Here is a 24,140-nt window from a genome sequence, read left to right as displayed (position 1 = left end):
TTGCTACAACCAGCCACACCCCCTCCCCTTTTAGTATAAACGAAGCCTGAATTCAAACTCGGGTAAGATAGTTCTTTGGGACACTAGTCCACCATCCTCTCAGTCTGCTAGCTTTCCAAATAAAATTGCTGTTCCTTGCCCCAACACCTTGTCTCTTGATTTATTGGCCTGTCGTATGGCAAGCAGTACAAGCTTGGACTCGGTAACAATCCTTTCCTCTGATTTGTGAGGCCCTCCTGCCATATCTGGAGTGCCTGTGCCTGCATGGGTCTTTTTCTTGACTCTTTATTCTCTCTAATGATCTTTTGTCTATTATTATGCCATTTTATTATATGGTTTTACTTAGCAATTCTTTGTAGTTTGTCTCAATAGTTGGTAGGCCAAGAGCAGGGTACTCTTCAGGCATGCATGGAGAGTGGGGAATGGTAAGTGAGTTAAGTTCTGTGCCTCTTAGCCAAAACCACCCTTGGTGAGTAGAGCGCCAGGCTCTGGGTCTAGACTTCCTGGCTATCTGCATATCAGAACGTGCCTGTCCATTTCCCCAGGGATAATCAGAGTGAGAAGGAAGGGATAGATTTGGGAGCTATTATTAAACTTAATTGACAAGGCTTGGTAAGTGCTTGGCTTTCTGGGAGGTAGTATAAGAAGAGGGATTTAATCTAAGACAGGTCTTACATTTCTGGCTCAATCAATCAGGGCTGCAGGGTTATCTGTGACAAGCATAAGAAATGAACCTGCTCAACTGTGAAAATGCCAGCAACAAATATGATCCTTTGGGAGAATTTCTTGAGCAAATAATACAACCTGTAGAAATATATAGTGACAGAAAAGCAAGGTGTGATTATAAACGGTTTATTTCTTTCGATTATAACATTCATCACGGGCTTCCCTGGTGACACAGTGGTTAAGAATCCACCTGCCAATGCAGGGGACACGGGTTCGAGCCCTGGTCCGGGATGATCCCACATGCCACAGAGCAACTAAGCCCGTGCACCACAACTACTGAGCTTGCGCACTAGAGCCCGTGAGCCACAACTACTGAGCCAGCATGCTGCAACTACTGAAGCCCGTGCACCTAGAGCCTGTGCTCTGCAACAAGAGAAGCCACCGCAATGAGAAGCCCGCGCACCGCAATGAAGAGTAGCCCCTGCTCGCTGCAACTAGAGAAAGCCTGCGAGCAGCAATGAAAACCCAACACAGCCAAAAATAAATAAAATAAAATAAATAAATTTTTAAAAAAACCCACATTCATCACAATGAAATTGCATTTTTAAGACTGCTGACAGTGCATAAAAACATTGCTTTTTAATCATAGCAAAGTGTCAAGAGACTAGAGACTTATCTCAGGTAGTAAATTTGAAGACGGAGTGCACACTTTTGCAGTCAGATCCAGCAGATCCCTCAGATGTCTTGGGGACATGAGCACTAATATGCGCCACAAAAATAATCCTGTGTCCTACCCTTCCTAATACAGTCGTCCCTCAGTATTTGCGGGGAAATTGTCCAGGACTCCCTGCAAATACTGAAATCCAAGGATGCTCAAGTCCCTTATATAAAATGGCATAGTATTTGCGTTTAACCTATACACATCCTCCCGTATACATTAAATCATCTCCAGATTCCTCATAATACCCAATACAATGTAAATGCTATGTAAATAGTCATAAATACCATGTAAATTCTATGCAAATAATCGCTGGGTGCGTGGTAGATTCAAGTTTTGCTTTTTGGAATTTTCTGAAATTTTTTTCCCAGTATTTTCAAACCGTGGTTGGCTGAATCTGTGGATGTGAAGCTCCAACTGTACTGCTGATGCTGGCAAGCCAGTCAGCCCCCTGCCGCTTTGCCTCCCTCCCACACCCCTCTTCGCAAACCCCACGCAGAACGAGGCATCATGCAGGGGAGGGTTACAGCTCAGCAGGGAGGCGCAGCAGGACGAGGAGGCCAGGCAGCAGCAGAAGGAATACAGGACTTTCTCTCATTCCTGCAGATGGGAGGAAGAGAAGGAAAGGTTTCTGTATGGGGCTGCTCAAGGTGTGGGCCTCCCAAACTGTCTGAGCTTTACACCATGATCACAAAACCAAGAGGGTGGGCTCTAGGGGCTCCATATACTTGGCAAGCAATGAGACACTCCTCTTGCCTTTCAGGGATTCCTGAAGTACTCAGGAACACCAGACAAAGAGTGGAATACAAGGACACATCCTTTTGGTTCTCTGAACTTAAGGTCACCCCAAGTGGACTGAGCTCTCAGGTCTGATGGGCCCTTCAGCCTCTCCCGCAGCCTTGTGCTCTAAGATACAGGTACCTGGGTAAGAGAGGTTTTTCCTGCCTGCGGCCTGCAGCTCCATGGCCATTGTGGGACCCCCTCTATGTTCGTCTTTGTCCACTCAAGAAGATGTTTCCTGGTCTGGACTCCACGGAAGTTCATCTTTTGCACCAACATACATATTCCTTTCTCTACTAACCAGTGTTAACTGTAGTCTGACTCTTGGTGGGATTTGGCTTCCTCTCCTGGGGTTCTCAGCCTGCTTGAATGAACATTAACCCAAATCCAGCTTTCCTCTTCTGGATTGTTTACCTGGCTATCAAGTTTTCATTAGGCTTGATCCAAATTCAAAATTCCTCCATGTAAAAGCTTGGAGTCCCCCAGTAATCACTCTCTGGGGTCCCATTTCTACCCCCAAACATTTCTCTTGTTTCCAGGACCCTTTTAGAGAATAAAGACTAATTTGGTTGAAACTTGTTGGATACCTTGTCCCTTTGCAGCTCAGTTCCACTTCTGGCTGGATCCTGGCATCTCAACAAAACTTAACTTACTTCAGCAGCATGTACTGGGGCCCTGATTCAAGCCAGGAATTAAGGACAAGCTCTGGATGCAAATGGAGCAGGGAGACAAAGTCTCTGGCATTAAAAAGATCACCAGACTGTAAAAAATGGTTATCATAGAGATGGTGAGTCGTGGCTGACATGCGTACAAGGTTCTCCATGGGAAAAAAGACGGTACTTGTTAAGCAGTATCTATGTGCCAGGCAATAAGCTATAAACTTCTCTCTTTTAATTCTCACAGAAACACTACTATTTATTATTTTGTCCTCATTTTGCAAATGAAGCAATTGAGACACAGATTGCTAAGGTAACTTGGCCAAAGTCACAGAGCCAGTGGTGGTTGAGCCTGAATTACCACTGAGGTCGTCTGACCTCAGACCTGTGGTATGGATCATAAATTTTGCCTGAAAGTATCAAGGAAGGCTCAACATTGGAAGTGCTATTTGAGCGAGGTCTTAAAAGACAGTTACTAAATTGATACTGTCTTAGACTGGATGAAATATGACATGAAATCAAAAAGACTTCAGGCCAGAAGGATCAATGGGTGTAAATGCACAGAAACCTGAGAGCCAGGACACCTTGGGAAAGGTTGGGTCAAGTGGAGGCTGCTCCTGGTGGCACTTCTCACCCATCTTGGGGCTGGAGAGATAACAGTCTTTCTCCATGCTCTCCATGGCTATTTCCAGCCATTACTGGTATGTCTTCACAGAGGTTTGTGTCCTCTGGTCGTCCCATCTCTAACCTTCATCAAGCCAGGCATCATCCCAGTGTGTGTAGTCTCCTACATGGCCCTACTCATGCAAAACCTTTCAGATCTTTGATCTCCTTAGCTCCAACACTATTCACCTACTCTTCGTTCTAGCCAACTGCTTTGATGAGAATGTCTTCTAACCTACTCAGGAACTGCAAACTATCCACACTGGAAATCTCAAGGTTCATTATCCTCATCCTCTTTGTTTTTTTTTTTTTTAAATCAATTTATTTATTTTATTTATTTATTTTTGGCTACGTCGGGTCTTTGTTGCTGCGTGCGGGCTTTCTCTAGCGGCGGTGAGCAGGGGCTACTCTTCGTTTCAGTGCGTGGGCTTCTCATTGTGGTGGCTTCGCTTGTTGCAGAGCACGGGCTCTAGGTGCGTGGGCTTCAGTAGTTCTGGCACACGGACTCAGTAGTTGTGGCATCCAGGCTTGGTAGTTGTGGCTTGCCAGCTCGGGAGTTGTGGCTCGTGGGCTCTAGAGTGCAGGCTCAGTAGTTACGGTGCACAGGCTTAGTTGCTCCGCGGCATGTGGGATCTTCCCAGACTAGTGACCGAACCCGTGTCCCCTGCATTGGCAGGAGAATTCTTAACCACTGCCGTACCAGGGAAGCCCCTCATCTTCTTTTTTGACCACACTCCTCAGTCTGTCCAGCTCTCACTCTCTTTCTCCTGGAACACTTCCTAGAAACACCAATTCCCTGGCCTCCTTTGATCACCACCACAGCCACTGCCTCAGTTCAGGTACCTGCATATTTGCCTGGATTACTGCAGTGGCCACACCATTCTGCCTAGAACCAGCTTTCCCAACTCCCCTGACTCTTCATTGCCACACATTCTGGTACTTTCCATGAGTCGTGTTTCCTGGTGCCCAGCAGATCTTTTTGATCTCTTGGCACAGCAGGGAGATTGGGAGCTTAGCTAGACTAGGAATTGCCATGGGTCTCTAAGCCTGAGCTTTGATTTCTATTCTGGAACGCTAGCTGTCTGCTCAGGGACCAAATGCTCCTCAGTTGACTGGAAGCCTCCCTGTTGTCTGCTCTGGGTAGCTTCTGGTAAAACAGCACTCCCTTCCTGATGGCCCCACCACTCCCATCTCAAGCACAGACCCTGACTCACCTGAAGAGACTTCATAGAAGTAGTCCACACTCCTATTACTTTTCAAGCTATTATAGAAGCAGTTGAAATTGCTCTTATCATTTTTGGGATTCTCAAGTGTAATTTCAAAGTATTTTTCCTTTTCGGTGACGTTGACTTTCTGATATACTTCATACCCTGGAATCATTACTTCCACTATATGTGGATAGTAAGAATATTCTTTAATAGGAACACCCAAGCAAGTGGTGATTTTAAACACATTCCACTGCCATTTTTTCAAAATAAAAGGACTTGTACCTCTTCTCTTAGACAAAGTTGAATCGATAAATCCCCCCAAACGAACATTTCCAGTCCCATTGTAATGAAACCTGGGGATAGAGCGTTTATATACAGTATAACAATCTCCTTGATTAAGAAGTTGAAGAGCTCTTGTCAAATAATAATGCAAGGCTTTGAACTGAAAATTGTCTGAATTGCTGCGAAATTCTCTTATGGCTCTATTAAATTTTACAATGTCCCCACTAGAAGAGGCTACTAGAGCTGTTCCATGAAAATCATTGAGTTTCTTTGAAACATTATTTGTGTTCTTTATGTAGTTCCATGTCTCTGATGCCCATTTCCATTCGACTGAAAATTCTTTATTTGCCTCCAGTTCTTCTTTTAACAGCTGGGGTGCCATTTCCTCCATTTCTTCAGTACAGCCGATATATTGATCATCAAAAGCATCGTCAGCCATGTCTAGGTCAACCTGGTCAGACACCTATAAGGAAGGAGCAGTGTCCTTGAGAACAGAAGGGGAGCAGAATATGCCACCCCCAAATGTACCACTTTGGCATGCGGATTATTCTGAGGTGAAGGCAATCAAGAACCAGCAGACTCAGGAAAAACTTTTACCTCTCCCTTAACTGCCTGAAAGAATTTAGATAGGGAGACTGTACCAGAGAAGGAACTATTACCAGAGATAACATTTTTTATCTGAAAGACTACTTCTACATTGCAGGGCAAATATTTGATTACCAAATATCTGCTCTTCTAATCTTCCTGTGAATTACTCTACTCCCCTTTGAAGCCCCAGGTCCCTATCCCATTTCTTAGCTCAGGATGGTATATAAGCCCCAACTGTGTGATTTGCCTTTGAGTCTCATGTCTTTGTCGACTCCTGTACATACATAATTAAATGTGTTTTTCTCCTGTTAATCTGTCTTATGCCAGTTTAATTCTTAGACCAGCCAGAGAACCTAGAAGGGGAGAGAGAAAAGTTTTCTGCCCCTATGCCCTCATCATATTGACTGAGGAACTGGCATGTACTTGGCACACCATAGAACCGTTTACATACTCCTTGCTCAGCACGATGTACCTGTCACGTGACATGGTCACATATCTCATGAATGACACATGCATGTGTGCATGACGGCTGCATACTAATTATACTCTGAAATAATCAAGCTTTGTAGCTTTTATTTAGCTTCTTGATTTTTATCTTTAAAATTCTTGAGATTTGCGATTTCTAACAGGACCAGTTTACAGAGCCCACCCTTGGAGGCCTCTTGCCTCCATATGCTGTGAGAGGAGAGTAGGAATCAGCAGAGGTGAGGATTCATGGGCAGGAAATGTTACCTGTACTTTTAGACACCAAGTTAGGATCAAAAAGTGAGCCACTGCACTGAGAACAGATGCCATCCTCAAGGTCAGTTGGGGCTGGAAAGGAACATAAGACTGTGAAAGTAAAGTGTGAAAATGTAGCTTTATTGTAAGTATGTCAGTGCATCCCTTCAGTGCTAATAAAACCTAACTTCAAATCTATGATGTAATATTCCAGACTCCTATATCTCCCCTCTATCCTAGAAAACTAAACTTGATGTCCTAGAAACCACTGCCTGAATCTTACACACAGGGATTGGGTGAACCTGGCTTTGGAGCTGCCTGAGAGAGGGCCCCTGATGAAAAAAGTGACCCTCCCAAATAGACAGCTTTCTTCGTGCACACTACCAGTTAGAGAAAATGATAAGATCTCATAGGCCCTCTAAAGACTCATCATGTTTTCTCCCCTTAGATGAATACTGTGACTCCTTTCAAAAGTACGATATCAAATGTTTTTAAAAGTAGTTATTGAAATTTGCTAGCCCAGGCCTCAAATTAATTTAGGGCCCACAATATTTCTCAGAGTTAAGAGTTTCACCATGACCAGCTTGCCTCATTACTTATTATATCTACAGCAAAGGCATTATTTTTCACTCTCCTTTTCTGGTTATAAAAAAGACACATTGGGATTCCCTGGTGGCACAGTGGTTAAGAATCCGCCTGCCAATGCAAGGGACACGGGTTCGAGCCCTGGTCCGGCAAGATCCCATATGCTGGGGAGCAACTAAGCCTGTGCGCCACAACTACTGAGCCTGCGCTCTAGAGCCTGCGAGCCACAACTACTGAAGCCCATGTGCCTAGAGCCCGTGCTTCACAACAAGAGAAGCCACCGCAACGAGAAGCCCGCGCACCGCAACGAAGAGTAGCCCCTGCTTGCCTCAACTAGAGAAAGCCTGCATGCAGCAACGGAGACCCAATGCAGCCTAAACAAATAAACAAACAAATAAATAAATAACTTTTTTTAAAAAAGACACATTTAACAAGACTAGTCAAGCAGTTAAGATGAGTTAGTCATCAGTCCTTTCTTCATGCAGTGGAAGGGGAGCAGAATATGCCACCCCATAATGTGCCACTTAGGCATAATAATTATTTTGAATGAACGTTACTTAAGAAATAGCCAGTGAAGAAAGACACTCTGACCTCCTTTGTCCCCCTGAAAGCAATAAAAGGTACCCTTCCTAAACCAGGAAGAAGAGAGACATCCTTATCACCAGAGATAGGGAATTTATGGCCAAGAAGGCTGTATCAACAAACCTTATTACTCCTTTACTAATTAACTACCCCAAGCCCAAACTTCTTTGTCTTGTCAATTCTTCACAAATTTACTGTTTCTTTGTCCAAAATGTATAAAAGCATCCTGCTTTGGTTACTTCTTTGAGTCTCATATTTTTATGGGCTCCCTTACGTACAAAATTTAATTTGTTTTTTCTCTTGTTAATCTGTCTTATCAATTTAATTATTAGGCAGCCCAAGAACCTAGAAGAGAAGTGAAAAGTTTTCCTCCCCCACCCAGCTCTTAGTAAATGATAAGATCTAATTGTGAGTATGTTTTGTTTCTTTCCATAGTAATGTGACCTGGCCTTGGCAGAACATGGAGCAACCCAGAACTCAAGAAAGACAGGGGTAGCCGGGGATGCTACTGTAGTTGTCCTACCTCCTCTCCACTGGGTAGGACTGCCACAGGGAGAACTCTGTTTCTGAGCTGGTTTTGATTCCAAAGGCTTTATTGTTTCAAGTAGGGATCCAAAACTGAGCCTTTCCATTTCCTCCCCATAGAAAAATACCATTACCCTTTCAAAGATGTGTTATTAGTCTTCTTGACAAACAGTTCTCAGCATTTGTTAATTAATGGCTTTGATTTTATGTCAACACAACAGAAAATGTTTCAATGTTGTAATCTCTTGCTCAGACCCAAACCGCCTGTGATTAACTGCACCTAAATAAAATCCACTATTTCTTTTTTAAGGACACAAACCACGTACCTAGCAAGATGAGACAAAGATCTCAGGAGTGAGAGCCACCCAGCTTCTTCTTGGTGAGCCTATACCTTATTCCTTCCTGCATATCCCTCTTAGCAAATAATAAATTTTAACTCTCACCGTTTGTCTGTGATCTTATTTTCCACAACAATCGAGTATATTCTTGGCTGGATCTGGAAGAACACAGAGCCTGTGATTCGTGGAGGGAGTCTGCAGTGTAAGGACCAAGCACACACACCAACTCTTTTGCTGCCTGAATTTCAGTTCCTCCCACCTTCTTTGGACTATTTCTTCACCCTCATTTTGGAGAGCTTTGCCATTTCTCATAGGGATTGTACAGTGAGTCTCCCCACATTTTATCTTTCCTATATAATCTCATAAAAACATTGGGAGGAGTCTGCAACCAAAAGAAGAACAAATAATAGCATTTTGCTCACCATGCAATTCTACAGAGATTAATTTACCACAGTAACTGACAAACTGTGCTTCAGACAGAGGAGATTAAGGCAATGTTATAGGATGAAGCAATCTGTGCTTCGGAGGAAATGAAAGAAGATAACAGGATGCTCTGTACTTAGAACAAGCAGGCCCCTTAGATAATTAGATGTATCTCAGGAAGAATTTTAATGAACCCAGCTTCTTGCATCTTTCCATATACAGAAAAGCACTATAATTATTAACTTGAGATATCTGTTCCTTGTGACTAGCAGTAATCTTTTACCAAGATGTATACTTGACTGCATGTATTCCCCAGCCAAAAATCATATATAAGCTAGCCTCCCCCATCCCTTTGGAGCAGTTTCTCAGTGCTACTGAGAGGCTGTCTCCTGGGCTATAGTCCTCAGTAAGACCCTGAATAAAACTTAACTCACAACTCTTACATTGTGCATTTTTCTTTCAGGTGACAAGTCTTAACTCTGCTCAATGTATGTAAGGCAATTGTGGTCCCTGGTCTTTAAAATTTGTTTAAGATAATGGAATTGGTATAAAACATGAAACTGGTGATTCAAAATTAGAATTTGCCCTGTGGTTTCCTTCTCATTGTAAAATAAGAAACATATTTGTTCTTCCCTTCTCCTTCCCAACCTTCCCACCCCCAGAGTTCCTAAAACCCTTGGAATTTCCTGAGTGATAGGAGTGTCTTTGTTACTCATAACAAGCCTCTTTCAATCACAACTAAGTTTAAGCTAATGAGGTGACTAAGGATGAGGTCCCTCATGATGTGGCTGGTCACCAGAAAGACTAATTGATTAGAGGGTTGGAACTTTCAGCCCTGTTCCTTGACCTCCAGAGAGGATAGGGTAGGGGTGGGGGGTAGAGATTGGGTTTAAAAACTCTGAACAAAGAGATTTGGAGAGCTTCCAGGTTGGTGACCGCATCTATGTCCTGGGAAGATGGTGCACCCCAACTCCACAGGACAGAAATTCCTAGACTTGGGACCCTCTGGACCTTATCACCCAATGTATCTCTTCATCTGGCTGTGTAACCGAGCAGGACCCTATGGGGCCTTCCCGGGACAGCCCTTTCCCCCATATCCTCTGCTTTAGCTCCTCTCTGAAGTATCCAGATAACAGTATTTGATGCACATTTCCTGAGTTGTTTTACAGATGTGAAAAAACCCCTCCAAATGGAAGATATTAACTACTTGATAACCATGAACACAAAAGCCCAGGCCTCCTGGAGCCTAAGGACTGATAATGTTAACCCCTGTGACACCACCCTGTTACCTCACCACCAGCCAATCAGAGAATTGTGCATGAGCTGATCACATACCCTGAGAACCCACTCTCTTGCCTGGCTTTTAAAAATGCTTTGCTGCTGGAACTTCCCTGGTGGCGCAGTGGTTAAGAATCCGCCTGCCAATGCAGGGCACATGGGTTTGAGCCCTGGTCTGGGAAGATTCCACATGCCATGGAGCAACTAAGCCCGTGCACCACAACTACTGAGCCTGCACTCTAGAGCCCGTGAGCTGCATGTACTGAGCCCGCGAGCCACAACTACTGAAGGCTGCGCGCCTAGTGCCCGTGCTCCACAACAACAGAAGCCACTGCACTGAGACGCCCGCACACTGCAATGAAGAGTAGCCCCCGCTTGCCGCAACTAGAGAAAGCCGGTGCGCAGCAATGAAGACCCAAGGCAGCCAAAAATTATTAATTAATTAATTTTAAAAAATGCTTTGCTGAAACCCTTCGGAGACCTTGGGGCTTTTTAGGGCTTGAGCCACCCGTCTCCTTGCGTGGCCCTGCAATAAACCTTTCTCTGCTCCAAATTCTGACGTTTCCGTTTGTTTGGCCTCACTGTGCATGGGGCACAAGAACTTGCCCTTACAGCTGTTCATTTGTATCTTTTAAAATAAACTGATAAACACAAAGTGCTTTCCTGAGTTCTGTGAGCTGCTTTAGAAAATTATTGAAACTAAGGAGGAGGTGGAAACTCCCGATTTGTAGCCAGTCAGTCTGGCCTGGGACTTCTTTTTGACTGGCAACTGAAGTGGGAGGCAGTCCTGTGGGACTGAGCCTTTTAACTTGTGAGATCTGATGCTATCTCCAGGTAGATAGTGTCAGAATTGAGCTGAATTGCTGGACACTCCATAGGTGTTGGAGGATTTGGTATCACAGAGTTCCTGGGACCATGATTCCTGAAAAATCAGAAAATCTGAAATACTCCATCTTAGCAACTTAGCAAAGGGAGTAATTGTATATGTGGGAAAATAAGACTTACGTAGGGGAGGAAAATTAATTTTCCCTCTATCCTTTTAGATTCTTTGGCTGAGAACCACCCCTGTAATGAAAGACACATTAACTAGAAAACAAAAAACAGAAGTTTAATAACATGTATACCTACTGTATACATGAGAGATACCCAGGAAAACTACCCCCCTCCCCCGAAATGTCCCAAGCCACAACCTTAAATACCATTTTTAGCTAAAGACAAAAGAAAAATGTTAGGGAAAGGGGGTGCCCAGTTATGGGAGGTTACCAGGAAAAGCACAGTAAGCAAGGGTAAGGTTGTTATGCAGATTTAAGCTGACGTCTTCTCCACTGATAAGAGTTTCTTATGATTGAGAATCATCCTTGTCTTCCTGGTACAGAGAGGGAGACACTTGCAAATGGAAATTTCCTTTATAAATTAATTGTCCCTGACAAAACGACAACTTCTACTCTGTTTTCAGAGCTTCTCCTGTGCCGGCTGTTTCTCAAAAATAATCAGCTCAAAATAATCCTTATGCCAAAGAGGGATATTTTGGGAAAGCATAGTCTGTTACCCTTCATTTACAAAAGAAAGACCAAATCATTGACTGCCACCCACGTAAGTACCTAAGAAAGGTAAAAAAAACTACATTAAGGACCTCAATAAAAAGAACTCAAACTGAAGCCTTTTATGATATCCTTTTATTTTTAATTTATTGGAGTATAGTTGACTTACAATGTTGTGTTAGTTTCTGCTGTACAGCAAAGTGAATCAGTTATACATATACATATATCCACTCTTTTTTAGATTCTTTTCCCATATAGATCATTACGGAGTATTGAGTAGATTTCCCTGTGCTATACAGTAGGTCCTATTAGTTATCTACTTTATATACAGTAATGTGTATATGTCAATCCCAATCTCCCAATTTATCCCTCCCTTCCCCTCCCCCCCGGCCCTCCCCCCCATAACCATAAGTTTGTTTTCTACATCTGTGATACTATTTCTGTTTTGTAAGTTCATTTGTATGATTTTTTTAGATTCCACATATAAGCAATATATGGTATTTGTCTCTGTCTGACTTACTTCACTTAGTATGATAATCTCTAGGTCCATACATATTGCTGCAAATGGCATTATTTCATTTTTAAGGCTGAGTGGAATATTACAGTAATATTGTATATATGTTATATGTTATATGTTAATATTGTATATATGTTATATGTGTATATAAATACGACGTCTTCTTTATCCATTCATCTGTTGATGGACATTTAGGTTGCTTCCATGTCTTGGCTGTTGTAAATAATGCTGCTATGAACATTGGGGTGCATGTATCTTTTTGGATTATGGTTTTCTCCAGATATATGCCCAGGAGAAGCCACCACAATGAGAAGCCCGTGCACCGCATCAAAGAGCAGCCCCTGCTCACCGCAACTAGAGAAAGCCCGCGGGCAGCAATGAGATCCAATGCAGCCAAAAATAAATAAATAAATAAAATAAATTTTTAAAAAACATAATAGATTTAGAACATTTATCAGTGTTGTCATCTTTTGACCTGATCAGCTTGTACCTAAAGAAAGTCCACTATCTTTTGCTCTCTTTTGAAGATATAAACCACATATCTAGTTAGGAAAAAAGTAACGTTGATGGAGTCTACACCTTGATGAAACCCATGCCTTGCACAGGTTAGCTCAGGATAGGAAAGAATTATTAAAGTTCATAATAAAATAATTGTCATAATTTTTGTTTAAGCAAATTAACTTCAGAGTAGTCTTTTTGTGTGTGTGTACAACAACACGAAATACTTATATCAATGTGGTATTGAGGATGGGTTGTCCAAAAGGAATAAAACATGTTTTGCATGTAGTAAGGAATATTCAGAAACAATAGAATTTTGTTTGCCTCTTTTTTTTTTTTTTTTTTGGCCATACCACATGGCATGTGGAACTTTCCCTGCCAGGGATCGAACACGTGCCCCCTGCAGTGAAAGGGCAGATTCTTAACAACTGGACCACCAGGGAAGTCCCTGTTTGCCTCTTAAAAGTAAGACATTTTAAACTAGAAACTTATCAAAAAGGAGATATTCTTTCCTTAGAGTAAGCCTAGAAGGTAAAAGGCCAAAGGAGGGAGAAATTGTTTGTTTAAAGAATCCTAGTCTGTTTTTATATATAGGGGATATTTTATATGCATATTTGGAGCTTATCATGGGTCAGACACTGTTGTAAATACTTTACAGGGGACTTCCCTGGCAGTCCAGTGGTTGACTCCATGCTTCCACTGCAGGGGCCAAGGGTTCGATCCCTGGTGGAGGAATTAAGATCCCGCATGCCGTGTGGCACGGCCAAAAGCAAAAAAACAAAAAACCCAGGGCTTCCCTGGTGGCACAGTGGTTAAGAGTCTGCCTGCGATGCAGGGGGCACGGGTTTGATCCCTGGTCCGTGAAGATCCCACATGCCGCGGAGCAGCTAAGCCCGTGCGCCACAACTACTGAGCCTGCGCTCTAGAGTTCACGAACGACAACTACTGAAGCCCACATGTCACAACTACTGAAGCCCACGCACCTAGAGCCTGTGCTCCACAACAAGAGAAGCCACCGCAATGAGAAGGCCATGCGCTACAACAAAGAGTAGCCCCCAATCGCCACAACCAGAGAAAAGCCTGCACGCAGCAACCAAGACCCAATGCAGCCAAAAATAAATAAATAAATAAATTTATAAAAACAAAAACAAACAAAAAAAAACCCCCATAACTTTACAAACATTAAATCCACAATCCTCACAACAATCCTATGGGATAGGCGTTATTATTATCTCCATTTTAGAGATGAAGAAACTGAGATACAGAGTTTAAGTTAATTTCCCCGAAGTCACACAGCTGATAAATGGTAGCTTTGGGATTTGAACCCATGCAGTCTGGCACCTCAGTCCACATACTCATCCCCTGCCTATACCATGCCATCCCTCCTAGAAAGATACATAATTGTAAGCAACTCTGTTCAACTCAATTTGACAAATGAACAGTATTTTCCTTTCAAAAAGAATTAGGAGTGTCATGATTTATACAAATGTATTATAAAGTTATTTAATTTCAAATGGTGTTCAGGGATTTCAGAGTTTCAAAAACAATTGTCTGTTTGGATAAGCATTTTCCAAAGAAACATGTTTGAGTTGCAACTATAAACCTTGACTAATTGGGATAGTCGCTGTTCTGGAACAAACAAACAAGGAGGGTTTGAACCAACCATCTTTTTTTTCTTCATTGTTTTTCTAAAACATTTACTCTTGAAAAGTGTAATGAGCACTTCTGTTTCTGGTAATACAGCAGACTACAACCTGGATCAACTCATTCACTGACAACCGCTATCAATCCAGGGTAATATATGTTTAAAGAAACCAAAAACACACCTTCATTCCAAGCACTGGGAATCTGGCAAGAAAGAAAGGAATTCTCAGTCTAGGGAACCCAGATAGGTATGTGGAGCGCTGGAACTAGCTTTCACTCTGAAGGCATTTGCTGGACCAGGTGAATGGGAGCCTCTGTTTTCACACTTCATGGTACGTGGGGGTAAAGGAGATGTGAGGGCCCCCTCTAGCGAGCACTGTGACAGGAGATCCTCCCTGTAGAAAGCTGGGACTGCATCCTCAGTGTAAAGGGTGAAGTAGAAATACCCTGTCACATACCTCTCCCATCCAACTACAGGAAAACTCAGCCGACTGTGGTGCTGATTGAAGATGAGGGAAAATAGAAACTTTGGGCTGTGGGAGGGAGAGGAAATTGCCACCAAGAATTTGGAAGCATTAAAAAAAAAAAAAGAAAAAGAAAAAGAAGAAGAAGAAGATGATGAAGGACTTGGAAAGCAAAAGCTACATCTTTATGCTATTTGAATGACCAGAAAAACTCGAACCTGAGAATTTCATTTACAGTGATTCAGCCTAGTCCTTCCCTGAGGCAGAAGTAACTTCAGTTTCTCTCTGAATAGAAGAGGCAGTCTGTTTCTGTTTTGTAAATAAGTTCATTTGTATTCTTTTTTAAATTTCACATATAAGGGATATCATGATATTTGTCTTTGTCTGACTTACTTCACTTAGTATAATAATCAACTATAGTTCAATTTTTAAAAAAGAGGTAGGTTGCTTGGGAAGCAGACTGTGATGAAAACTAGTGTGCAGGAAACTTATTAGAGAGCGCTCTCGGGTTCAGCCACCTGTGGAAGGGAAAGGAAGACAGAGGAACTGAGCAGAGGAAAAAGTTGGGCTATGATGTTTCTATGGTGGCCTCAGAATACACCCTGGGTAGATGCGATGAGAAAAACAACTTTTTTTTTCAGCCCGCCGCGCAGCATGCGGGATCTTAGGTCCCCGACCAGGGATGGAACTCGCATACCCTGCAGTGGAAGCGCGGAGTCTTAACCACTGGACCACCAGGGAAGTCCCGAGAAAAACAAATTTTGAGGAAAGCAATTTTGTTTTTCTCAATTGCTGCCTAGGCATTTTACAGTATGATACTCACACTCAGAAAATGGACATTTAGATAAGGACTTGAATTTTGGATGCTCTCCCTAAGTTCCCGCTGTGCCAGCACCTTTTAAAATAATCAGAGTTAAGCTCAGGAAAGGTTAGTGACCTCCACCCCAACCACCTTACAAGTGTGTTTGCTACCCAGCTCTCTATCTCCAGCTCCCTCATGACTTAGGACAGAGGACTGCCTCCCCACCCTCCCCATAGCTGGGTTGGCAGTGGGGTGAAGGTGGGGAGCACTTCTGGGATCTGTAAGTGATAATAAATCTTTTGACTGACTCTACTTTCTTTGTGTGAGTGTATTGAAACTTTGCCTTCAATCAAAACAAACCTCCGTGGGTTTAACTTCTCCAGAGTGGAAGGTGGGATGCTGAGGGAGCCACCTGTCACCCATGTGTGGACGGCTTGTGCCTCCTTATTGAACAGGTCATAATCTGCATTTTCTTAATTCAATACACCAGTTTGGGCTTCTCAACACAATTGGCGACAAGGAGGACAGGATGGTGGGCACAGTTTGCACCCCCATTCAATGCCTTGGAGCTGTGAATGGCATACTAACTTTCTCTCCCAGACTACTCAGTCTCTCTGGGAAGGAACCAATGCTTGCTGGGAGTCTGTGGCTAAGTATTGTTACTGCCCGGTGTTGCTGGAAATCCCCACCCTAAATCCCCTTTGTTGGTGCTGTGAAAGGTCAGACTCCCCTGCAGAGACCCAGGAGCAGTCCCCAGTCTGAGGTGGGTGTGTTTCCCATTATTCTCTAAAGGAGACCACCCACCCCACCCCCATCGGTGTCGGTGCTGGAGGTGATGGGCTACAATCATGCAAAAATCCAGATGTTTTGCCAAGGTGAGCTAACCGGGATGGAAGGGCTCTGCCTTTTTCCTCCAGGCAGGAACCAGGGCGAGGGCTCAGGTCCTAGTGTTACTGACCTGGGCTCTTGGACTCTTTAAATAAATAGAAATTGATAAGCGTCCACATGCGAATTTCAGGCAAGGTTTTATTGGGGGTTAAGCTGCAGCACAGGGAGGCGACAACAAGAAGGTGTTCTTGCTTGTATTTTCGGAGAGCCAGCTAGTCCCTTAAATGGGGTGAGGGTAGGGGTGGGAAGATGGGTTGGAGGTGTGGTCTGGGCGGGCTCTTCAGCCCTCTCAGGGTGCCGGGTGCAAGGATCCGCCCTTGAACGTGTGCAAGGGTCATGCGCAGTCCTTCGCCTCTACACCCGTCACCTCAAACATGGTGGATAAGCTCATTATTGCAGCCCCAGGAAGGTAGGAGAGAGGTCAAAATTGCCCTGGTTGCGCATGCTCGAGGTTGAACTGCGCATGCGTGCAGTTGTTTCAATCACTTGTAGCTGTGGCCTTTTTGTGTCCTTTTGCTTGAGACGTTTGTCCAGGTGCAAGCACTCTGGCAGAGGATCCCAGGTGCCAGACTATTTCACTAGGAGCCAAGGAGAGTTCCTCTAGATTAGTGCTGGTAGGGGAGTCTGGCTGCTGGGTCAACTGTGTCCGTGGGCAGGACTGGGGTGTTGAGCTTGGGGAGCCAGCTGTAACCCGAGTCAGAGGCAGCTCTACCAGGGGCAACATGGCACCCCAGGATGGGGGGATGGTGCCTGTTGGAAGTCAGCCATAGAGGGGCCGCCCCCAAAATGCCGCCAGGTACAGATACTAGCAGGGGGATTCAAGCCCTATATCTTTTTTTTTTTTTTTTTTTTTTGCTGCAGCCCTGCGGCATGTGGGATCTAAGTTCCCCCACCAGGGATGGAATCTGCGCCCCCTGCATTTAAAGCGCCGAGGAATTCCCAAGCTCTCTATCTTAAGTGGAACCAATGGCACATATGTGTAAAGGCCACCAGCCCTGCCCAACTGATCACTGACATCCGGACCTCCAGCCACTGGCCATTACAGTGCCCTAATTTCAATCCTAATTGGCTGCTAGGCTTATGCAATTCTGATTTATCTCTGGCAATACAGGGCCAAACATTAAATTGTTGGGCGCATGTAACTAAATTTTCTCTAAACGAAGGCTACACATGTGCTTCCAACCTTTACTATTTATGGATGGAAGTCACCTACATCTTGGAGGAGATCACAACCCAATCATTTGCAAGGTGTTACCCTGTGGGCCCAACCCCGAATGCTGCCTCTGGAACCTTCCATGATAGAAGAGATGACACCAAGGAAGACACAGCACTGATGGTGGTGAGTACTGCCTGGGACTTGATTGCTAAACTGAACATTTGTTTATCTAAATTCCCTGCTGATGACACTTTTGAGTGGCATTTTGCAGAGTGAACTATGTTTACCCCGGAGCCCCTCCCCAGCTGTGGATGCTGTCACCACCACAGTATCCACCCCCGCCCCTAGGACAATAGCCACAGGGTCACCTCCCTGTACCACGCAAAGGGATCCTTCCCCAGGGTCATCACTCAGGGCTCCACAATCCTCCAATTCAAGCCCTTCAGTAGCTTTTATACAATGGGCAGAAATGGGGCTCATTTTTTGGGCCGCTGTAATTGTTGAGCATGTTTCCTGACTCAACAAAGACTGTTTCTCGAGTTAGTGGCCTGTGGGACTGATTTTTTTTTTTTTTTTTTTGGGCCATACCTTGCGGCATGTGGGATCTTAGTTCCCCCGACCAGGGATCGAACCTGCGCCCCTGCAGTGGAAGCAGGGAGTCTTAACCACTGGACCGCCAGGGAAATCCCAAAGGGGCTGATTTATTGACCCTGTCCCTGTCTACCCCACAGTAAGCACCCCATGCATCCCTGCAGCTCGCCCGGCCACTCTATATGGTGCTCAACTGTTCCCTTGCAGGACACTGTACAATACTGTATGTGACACCTGACAGGAGCCCCCACGTGCCCTTTTTATGTTCCCTCATATCTGCACAGGCACCAACCCCACATGACGAATATGATCTACACCTCATCCCAATGAGCACAATCCCCATGGTCTTGGGCCTCATGGTCCAGCCATTGAGGGGGAATCCCACCTTATTTCACTATCCCTGATGAAGCAGTTGGTGTCCACTGTGAGTGCAGTGCCCTGGGACCACCACACATAGTGATTCTCCATATGTGCGCTTCTCTTTCCCTCCAGTGTATTTGCCTCAGTGCTGCACACTGGGAGTCCTGTCTGTTCACACCAATGTACCTTAGTCTCCCTGAGACTACCCTTACCCGTCACTGAACAGAACCCCTGATCCATGTCTCTTTCTGCCCCCTCACATCAAAAGTGTGTGGCATTCATCCTCATTATATTGTATTGCCAGTACCCTCACTGGGACTAGGCTAGGAGCTGCCTCATTGGACACACAACATCAAATCGCTAAGGCCAACACCAGCCTGTCAGTCACCCCGGCTGAGCACATTGGGCTGTTACACCAATGCCCAGCCTTAATGCAGCACCAACATGATTCTTTAGCGCAGATGGTTTTGGATAACTGTTTAGCTTTAGATTACTTACTGGCCAAGGAAGGAGGTGTGTGTGCTATAAAGAGCACTACCTGTCACACGTATATTAAAAATGCTGGGCAAGTTCAGACAAATGTACAGAAGATGGCCCAAGGGGTACAAGAATACCGTAATCTCACCTAAGTTTTTAATCAAATACCTACCTTAACTTTATCCAAGCACTTTGATTTACTTTCTTGGCTGGACCACAACAGATGGGGGAATGGTTACAGACAGGATTTCAAACTATCGTTTGTGTATTGATACTGTTGATTGGCATTTTTGCTTTGCTCCAATATTTCATGCCCTCGGTGACCAAAACCCTGCCAGTTGGCTTGAAATATCTCCACTGTCCAGACGGTGTGTATAATTTTCCTTAAAGATTAATGCCTAGGCATCATGGGGTCAACTGTGATGAGAAAAACAACTTTTGAGGAAAACAACTTGTTTTTCTCAGTTGCTGCCTAGGCATTTTATAGTATAACCCTGCTCACACCCAGAGTCTGGACATCTAGATAAAGACTTGAGTTTAGAGTCATAAATCTTGTGACTCCACTTCCTTTGTGTGTTTTGAAACTGCACCTTCAATCAAAAGGACCGAAGGGTTTTCACTTTCCCAAAGTGGGAGCTTGTAAATCCAGGGAGCAATCTGCCCCCCGCCCCCGTGTGGTGGCTTGTGCCTCCTTATTTAGCAGGTCATAATCTGCATATTCTTAATTAAATACACTAGCCCCAGCTTCTCAGTGCAGTAGAAAACTCAGGGAAAGGTCTTGTCTCAGTAGAGGGAAATAATTAGTGCTGGTCCAAATGCCACTTTGGTCTCACCTAACAAATCCTGAAAACAAGACCCAGAAGGACCAAGCTGTTTTCAAATAATTTAACTGTGTCCCAGAACAAAGCTCAAGAATACATGCAGGAAAACAAAAATATCTAGTATCCAATAAGGTAAAAATCACAATGTCTGGAATCTAATTAAAGATAGGCATGAAAAAAAGCAGGAAAATATGTCCCGTAATGTGGAGAAAAATCAATCAGTTGAACTGACACAGAACAGCAACAAATATTAGAATTAGCAGATAAAGACATGAAAATAGTTATTATAACTATATTTCATAAGTTCAAAACACTAGAGGAAAGATCGATCACATTAAATAGTAATATGGAAGTTATTAAATAGGCCCAAATTGAACTTCTGGAGCCGAAACTGCAACGTCTGGGATGGATTTTTGCCAATGTTTGGGAGAAATAATAGCAAGGTTAAATAACTTTTAATGTGTTAAAGGGCTACTTGTAGTTCTTTTTCTGTGAATTGGCTGTACATCTATTGCCCATTTTTCTATGGGATTGTTGGTTTTTTTCTTTTCAATTTTTAAATGCCTTCTATGTATTAGGAAAATCAACCCTAAGTGTGTGATGTAACTTGCAAATATTTCTCTCAGTTTGTCATCTGTCTTTTTACTTTATATATCATGATTTTGGCTTGTTTTCCTTGTTGCTTATTGCTTCTAGATTTTGAGTCATAGAAAAGTTTTATCCACTCCTAGGTTATGGAGGAATTCACACTTGTTTTCTTCTATACATGTATGGTTTCACTTAGCGCTAAGGTTAATGGGCTAATCCCTTAGCCATCTGGAACTTCTTTTGAGAAACAATGTTAGATCTAATTTTGTCTTTGTGTGTGTCAACAGAAATAGTCAATAACCAGTCTATAATAAGAATAGAGGAGAGTTTTATCTGAGCCAAACTGAGGACTCTAACCCAGGAGCTAGCCTCTCAGATAGCTCTGAGGAACTGTTCTGGAGAGGCATGGTTTTCAGCACAGTTTTACATTTTGTTAGAACAAAGACCATCAAACATGACAGGGGTACATTCCTTCAAGGTTTCAAAAAAAGACAAATCAGCACATACACAGTGAGTTGGCATGGCCTTGGCACCTAGGAAGGGAGCCTTATCATTGAAGGACTACATGTCCCAGGAAGGGAGGCATTTAATCTTTATCTTGAAAACAAACATTTTTTACCTTTGGTCAATGCACCCTTTTCTTTAATGCTTAAACAGATGTACAGTATATGTTTAATAGGCCACAAAACAGGCCATTCTAGTCAGCATAAAGTTTAAGTCATGACTTCCCCATACCTCAGTATGTGAAAATTCCTTCCATCCTGTGTGTGTGCGTGTGTGTGTATGTGTTCGTTCCACAGAGGACTCAGTCCTGTACATTTACCAATCAGACAAGCTAAACATGGGATTACCAATCAGATAAGCTAAATATGGAAATTGAAAGCAAGCATTTAGAAACTTTTATAACAATTTGACATTTCCACAGTAATTAAGCATACCATCATTTTCCTAGAAATCTGTTCTTATTGCTTTTTTTATAAAGTATGAGTCTGGATTAGTCAGGGTTCTCCAGAGAAAGAGAACAACCAGGATGTGTGTATATGTAGACTGAGATTTATTTATTTTTTATTTTTAAAATAAATTTATTTATTTATTTGTTTGTTTTTATTTTTGGCTGTGTTGGATCGTCGTTGCTGTGCACCAGCTTTCTATAGTTGTGGTGAGCAGGGGTTACTCTTCGTTGCGGTGCGTGGGCTTCTCACTGCGGTGGCTTCTCGTTGTGGAGCATGGGCTCTAGGCATGCAGGCTTCAGTAGTTGTGGCACGTGGGCTCAGTAGTTGTGGCTTGTGGGCTCTAGAGCGCGGGCTCAGTAGTTGTGGTGCGTGGGCTCAGTAGTTGCGGCTCACGGGCTCTAGAGTGCAGGCTCTGTAGTCGTGGTGCACGGGCTTAGTTGCTCCGCGGCATGTGGGATCTTCCCGGGCCAGGGCTTGAACCCGTGTCCCTTGCATTGGCAGGCAGATTCTTAACCACTGCGCCACCAGGGAAGCCCATAGACTGAGATTTATTTTAAGGCATTGGCTCACTTGATTGTGGAGGGTTGGCCACTCTAAAATATAGACCTGCAGGCTGGAGACTCAGGGAAGAGTTGCCGTTCAATTCCAAAGGCAGAATTCCTTCCAATTTTTCCTTTTTACCTATGCCTATCCAAATGGTGAAAGTTAAAATGCAAAACGAATTGTTAAAGATGTTTTGATTCACTTCCTGTTTCTGGTTCCACATGTAAGGAGTTTAGGGGCTTGCAGGATCTTAGTTCCCCATCCAGGAATTGAACCCGGGCCTCGGCAGTGAAAGCACCAAGGCCTAGCCACTGGACTGCCAGGGAATTCCTGAGATTCTAATTATTTTAAATAGCACTCATGAAGACATGCAATTAGGATTGAAGACTTTTAGGATTAAAAATTACATTTCACTGGAATTACCGTCACCCTCTTAAATCCATATGTCTTAAAAGAAAACTCATTTGTTAAACAATGAAAAGAAGAGAATGGTTTCAGTTAAATGTTGCAAGACAAGTCTCTTCACAGGATTGGAGAGTAAGACAGATGGTTGTATGAATGCTTCCAACCTTATCCCTAAAACTGACTTCATGATGTAGAACAGTATCTGCTTTTCTGCAGCCATAAGACATGTACATACAACAAATAGTTATTTGTTAACTAATAACTGCCAGTTACTTCTCTAGCAAAAATTGGTTTATTTGGGATCAACAAAGAATTGCGACTTGGGGTCTGCAACCATGGTAAGCCATGTGCAAGTACCCAGCAAAACTGGAGAGGAAAACTCTTTTATAAAGGAAAAAAGGAAGTTGGGAGGGCTATAGTTAAAAAAGAGTCCATAGGTCTTCATTGGCTGAGCTCTTGCCAGGAAAGAATAGGAAGTTTTTGTTCTTCCTGTTGGGCTCTGCTATCATTGTAGGGCATGAGAGCTCCCCCTTCTGACCTCCTGACTCTGTTTTTATTGAGGTTTCTGTTTATTAATTTTTTATACAAAGAAGGGACATTTTCCCCTTTTCTGAGATTTGTTTTTACTAGCAATTGTTAATAGAAAGGCCAGTATTTTAAAGAGCTAAGTATTATTATTGCAAGTTAGCTCCCAAAGAAAAGGGTGGGCCTGAGAACCTTAAAACTTACAGTATGGGAAAGGAAAAGGACGAAAGAGACTTTTTAATGAGTGCAGTGTGAGGCATGTAATCTTTTGTTTCTATGCTATTCATAAACAGGTTGCTTCTGATTCTCCTCTTGTAGATAATATCTCAATGAAAATCTTGTATATTTACATTTATGAGAAAATTTTTCCAGTGGAGTAAATTCATAGGAGTGTAAATGATGGGTCAAGTTATTTTGTATTTAGATTTTGATATATATTGCTAAATTGCTTTCCACAAAAGTTGTACCAATCTGACCCCTATAGTGTGGGTTTCCTCACATTTTTCCTGTACTGGGTATTTCTGATATTTTTAAATTTAGAAAATCTGGGCAAAAATGAAGTAACATTTTTGTTTTAATTTGTACTTACTTGATTTTTGGTCATTTGGCTTCAGGAATGTCTGGATCCAGAAACACAAACATTACTATCACTATTACAGACATCACTTTTTTGCTATCTCTTGGTTTTGCTTAATTTTGCATATTGGTTTTATTTTCTCCTGCTACAAAAGAGCTTTTTCCAAGCAATCTTAGAACATGACTAGCAGCACCTCCAGATGATACTGACACATCTTAATATCCCAAGTAGAAATAGAACTCTGCTCACACAATTTGAAGAACAGTGATTGTTTCTTCTTTGGACATGTGTTCTCAAGAACAAATTACTGTGTTTAGGAGGATATAATGATAAGGCTGGGCTAGTTGTAGTCACAATTCCCCACCGAACCATGACTAACCTCTAGGGTCACTAACCATGACCCCTCTCCCTCTGCTTGGCGGAACTAAGAGGCAGAGAGATGCTTTCATAAACATTATATTCTGAATTCAGTTTAGAGAATCTTTGGGAGAATGAGGTTTTACATCTCTGGATCATGGACCTGTCCATGAAATAATGCTGACATGCAGAATAGGCCAGATACCAAAAATTTACTTAACATTGGTTTATTGGTACTGTTGGTTTTGTGCCATGAGAGAAAGGGCAGGCATTCCCATACCTAAGAATTTCTCAAGCCCACAAACTGAAATTACACATGTCCACGCAATGTCAAATTTTTATTCCTTTGTCCTCTCTCTTGGTTCCACCTGAGCTCCTGCCCAGTACCTCACACTGGATGGTCTTAACGGTGTGGCCAATC

At 43.1% G+C, this 24,140-nt stretch overlaps 1 protein-coding gene across 4 annotated transcripts; it reads right to left on the bottom strand.

Annotated features, from left to right (window-relative positions):
- Positions 1 to 1,280: 1,280 nt before the first annotated feature.
- Positions 1,281 to 16,248, bottom strand: LOC309604992 (T-cell ecto-ADP-ribosyltransferase 1-like). 4 transcript variants are annotated; one of them, XM_082340091.1, is made up of 3 exons: positions 8,417 to 16,248; positions 6,294 to 6,392; positions 1,281 to 5,436 (listed from the first exon to the last, which is right to left on the bottom strand). In XM_082340091.1, exons 2-3 carry the CDS (start codon positions 6,354 to 6,356, stop codon positions 4,588 to 4,590), a joined length of 912 nt encoding a protein of 303 aa, XP_082196217.1. In that variant the 5' UTR covers positions 6,357 to 6,392; positions 8,417 to 16,248; the 3' UTR covers positions 1,281 to 4,587. The 4 variants fall into 4 exon arrangements, with proteins under 4 accessions (XP_082196217.1, XP_082196216.1, XP_082196218.1 ...); XM_082340090.1 differs by having other exon boundaries at positions 6,294 to 6,374; XM_082340092.1 differs by lacking the exon at positions 8,417 to 16,248 and having other exon boundaries at positions 1,281 to 1,984; positions 4,698 to 5,436; positions 6,294 to 7,289.
- Between the last annotated feature and the right edge of the window lie 7,892 nt (positions 16,249 to 24,140).

The sequence above is a fragment of the Balaenoptera borealis genome (genome assembly GCF_965194805.1).
Source record: "Balaenoptera borealis genome assembly, chromosome: 11".
Classification (NCBI taxonomy): Eukaryota; Metazoa; Chordata; class Mammalia; order Artiodactyla; family Balaenopteridae; genus Balaenoptera; species Balaenoptera borealis.
The sequence above is the reverse complement of the archived record's forward strand: the minus strand, read 5'-3'. Positions and strand labels throughout refer to the sequence as shown.

Bases quoted from the DNA above. Each gene is read 5' to 3' on its own strand.
- LOC309604992 (XM_082340091.1), bottom strand. From the start codon at position 6,356: ATGGCATCTGTTCTCAGTGCAGTGGCTCACTTTTTGATCCTAACTTGG. The intron at 5,437-6,293 runs GTAACATTTCCT...CCTTCCTTATAG, and splicing joins CTTGGTGTCTAAAAGTACAG to GTGTCTGACCAGGTTGACCT.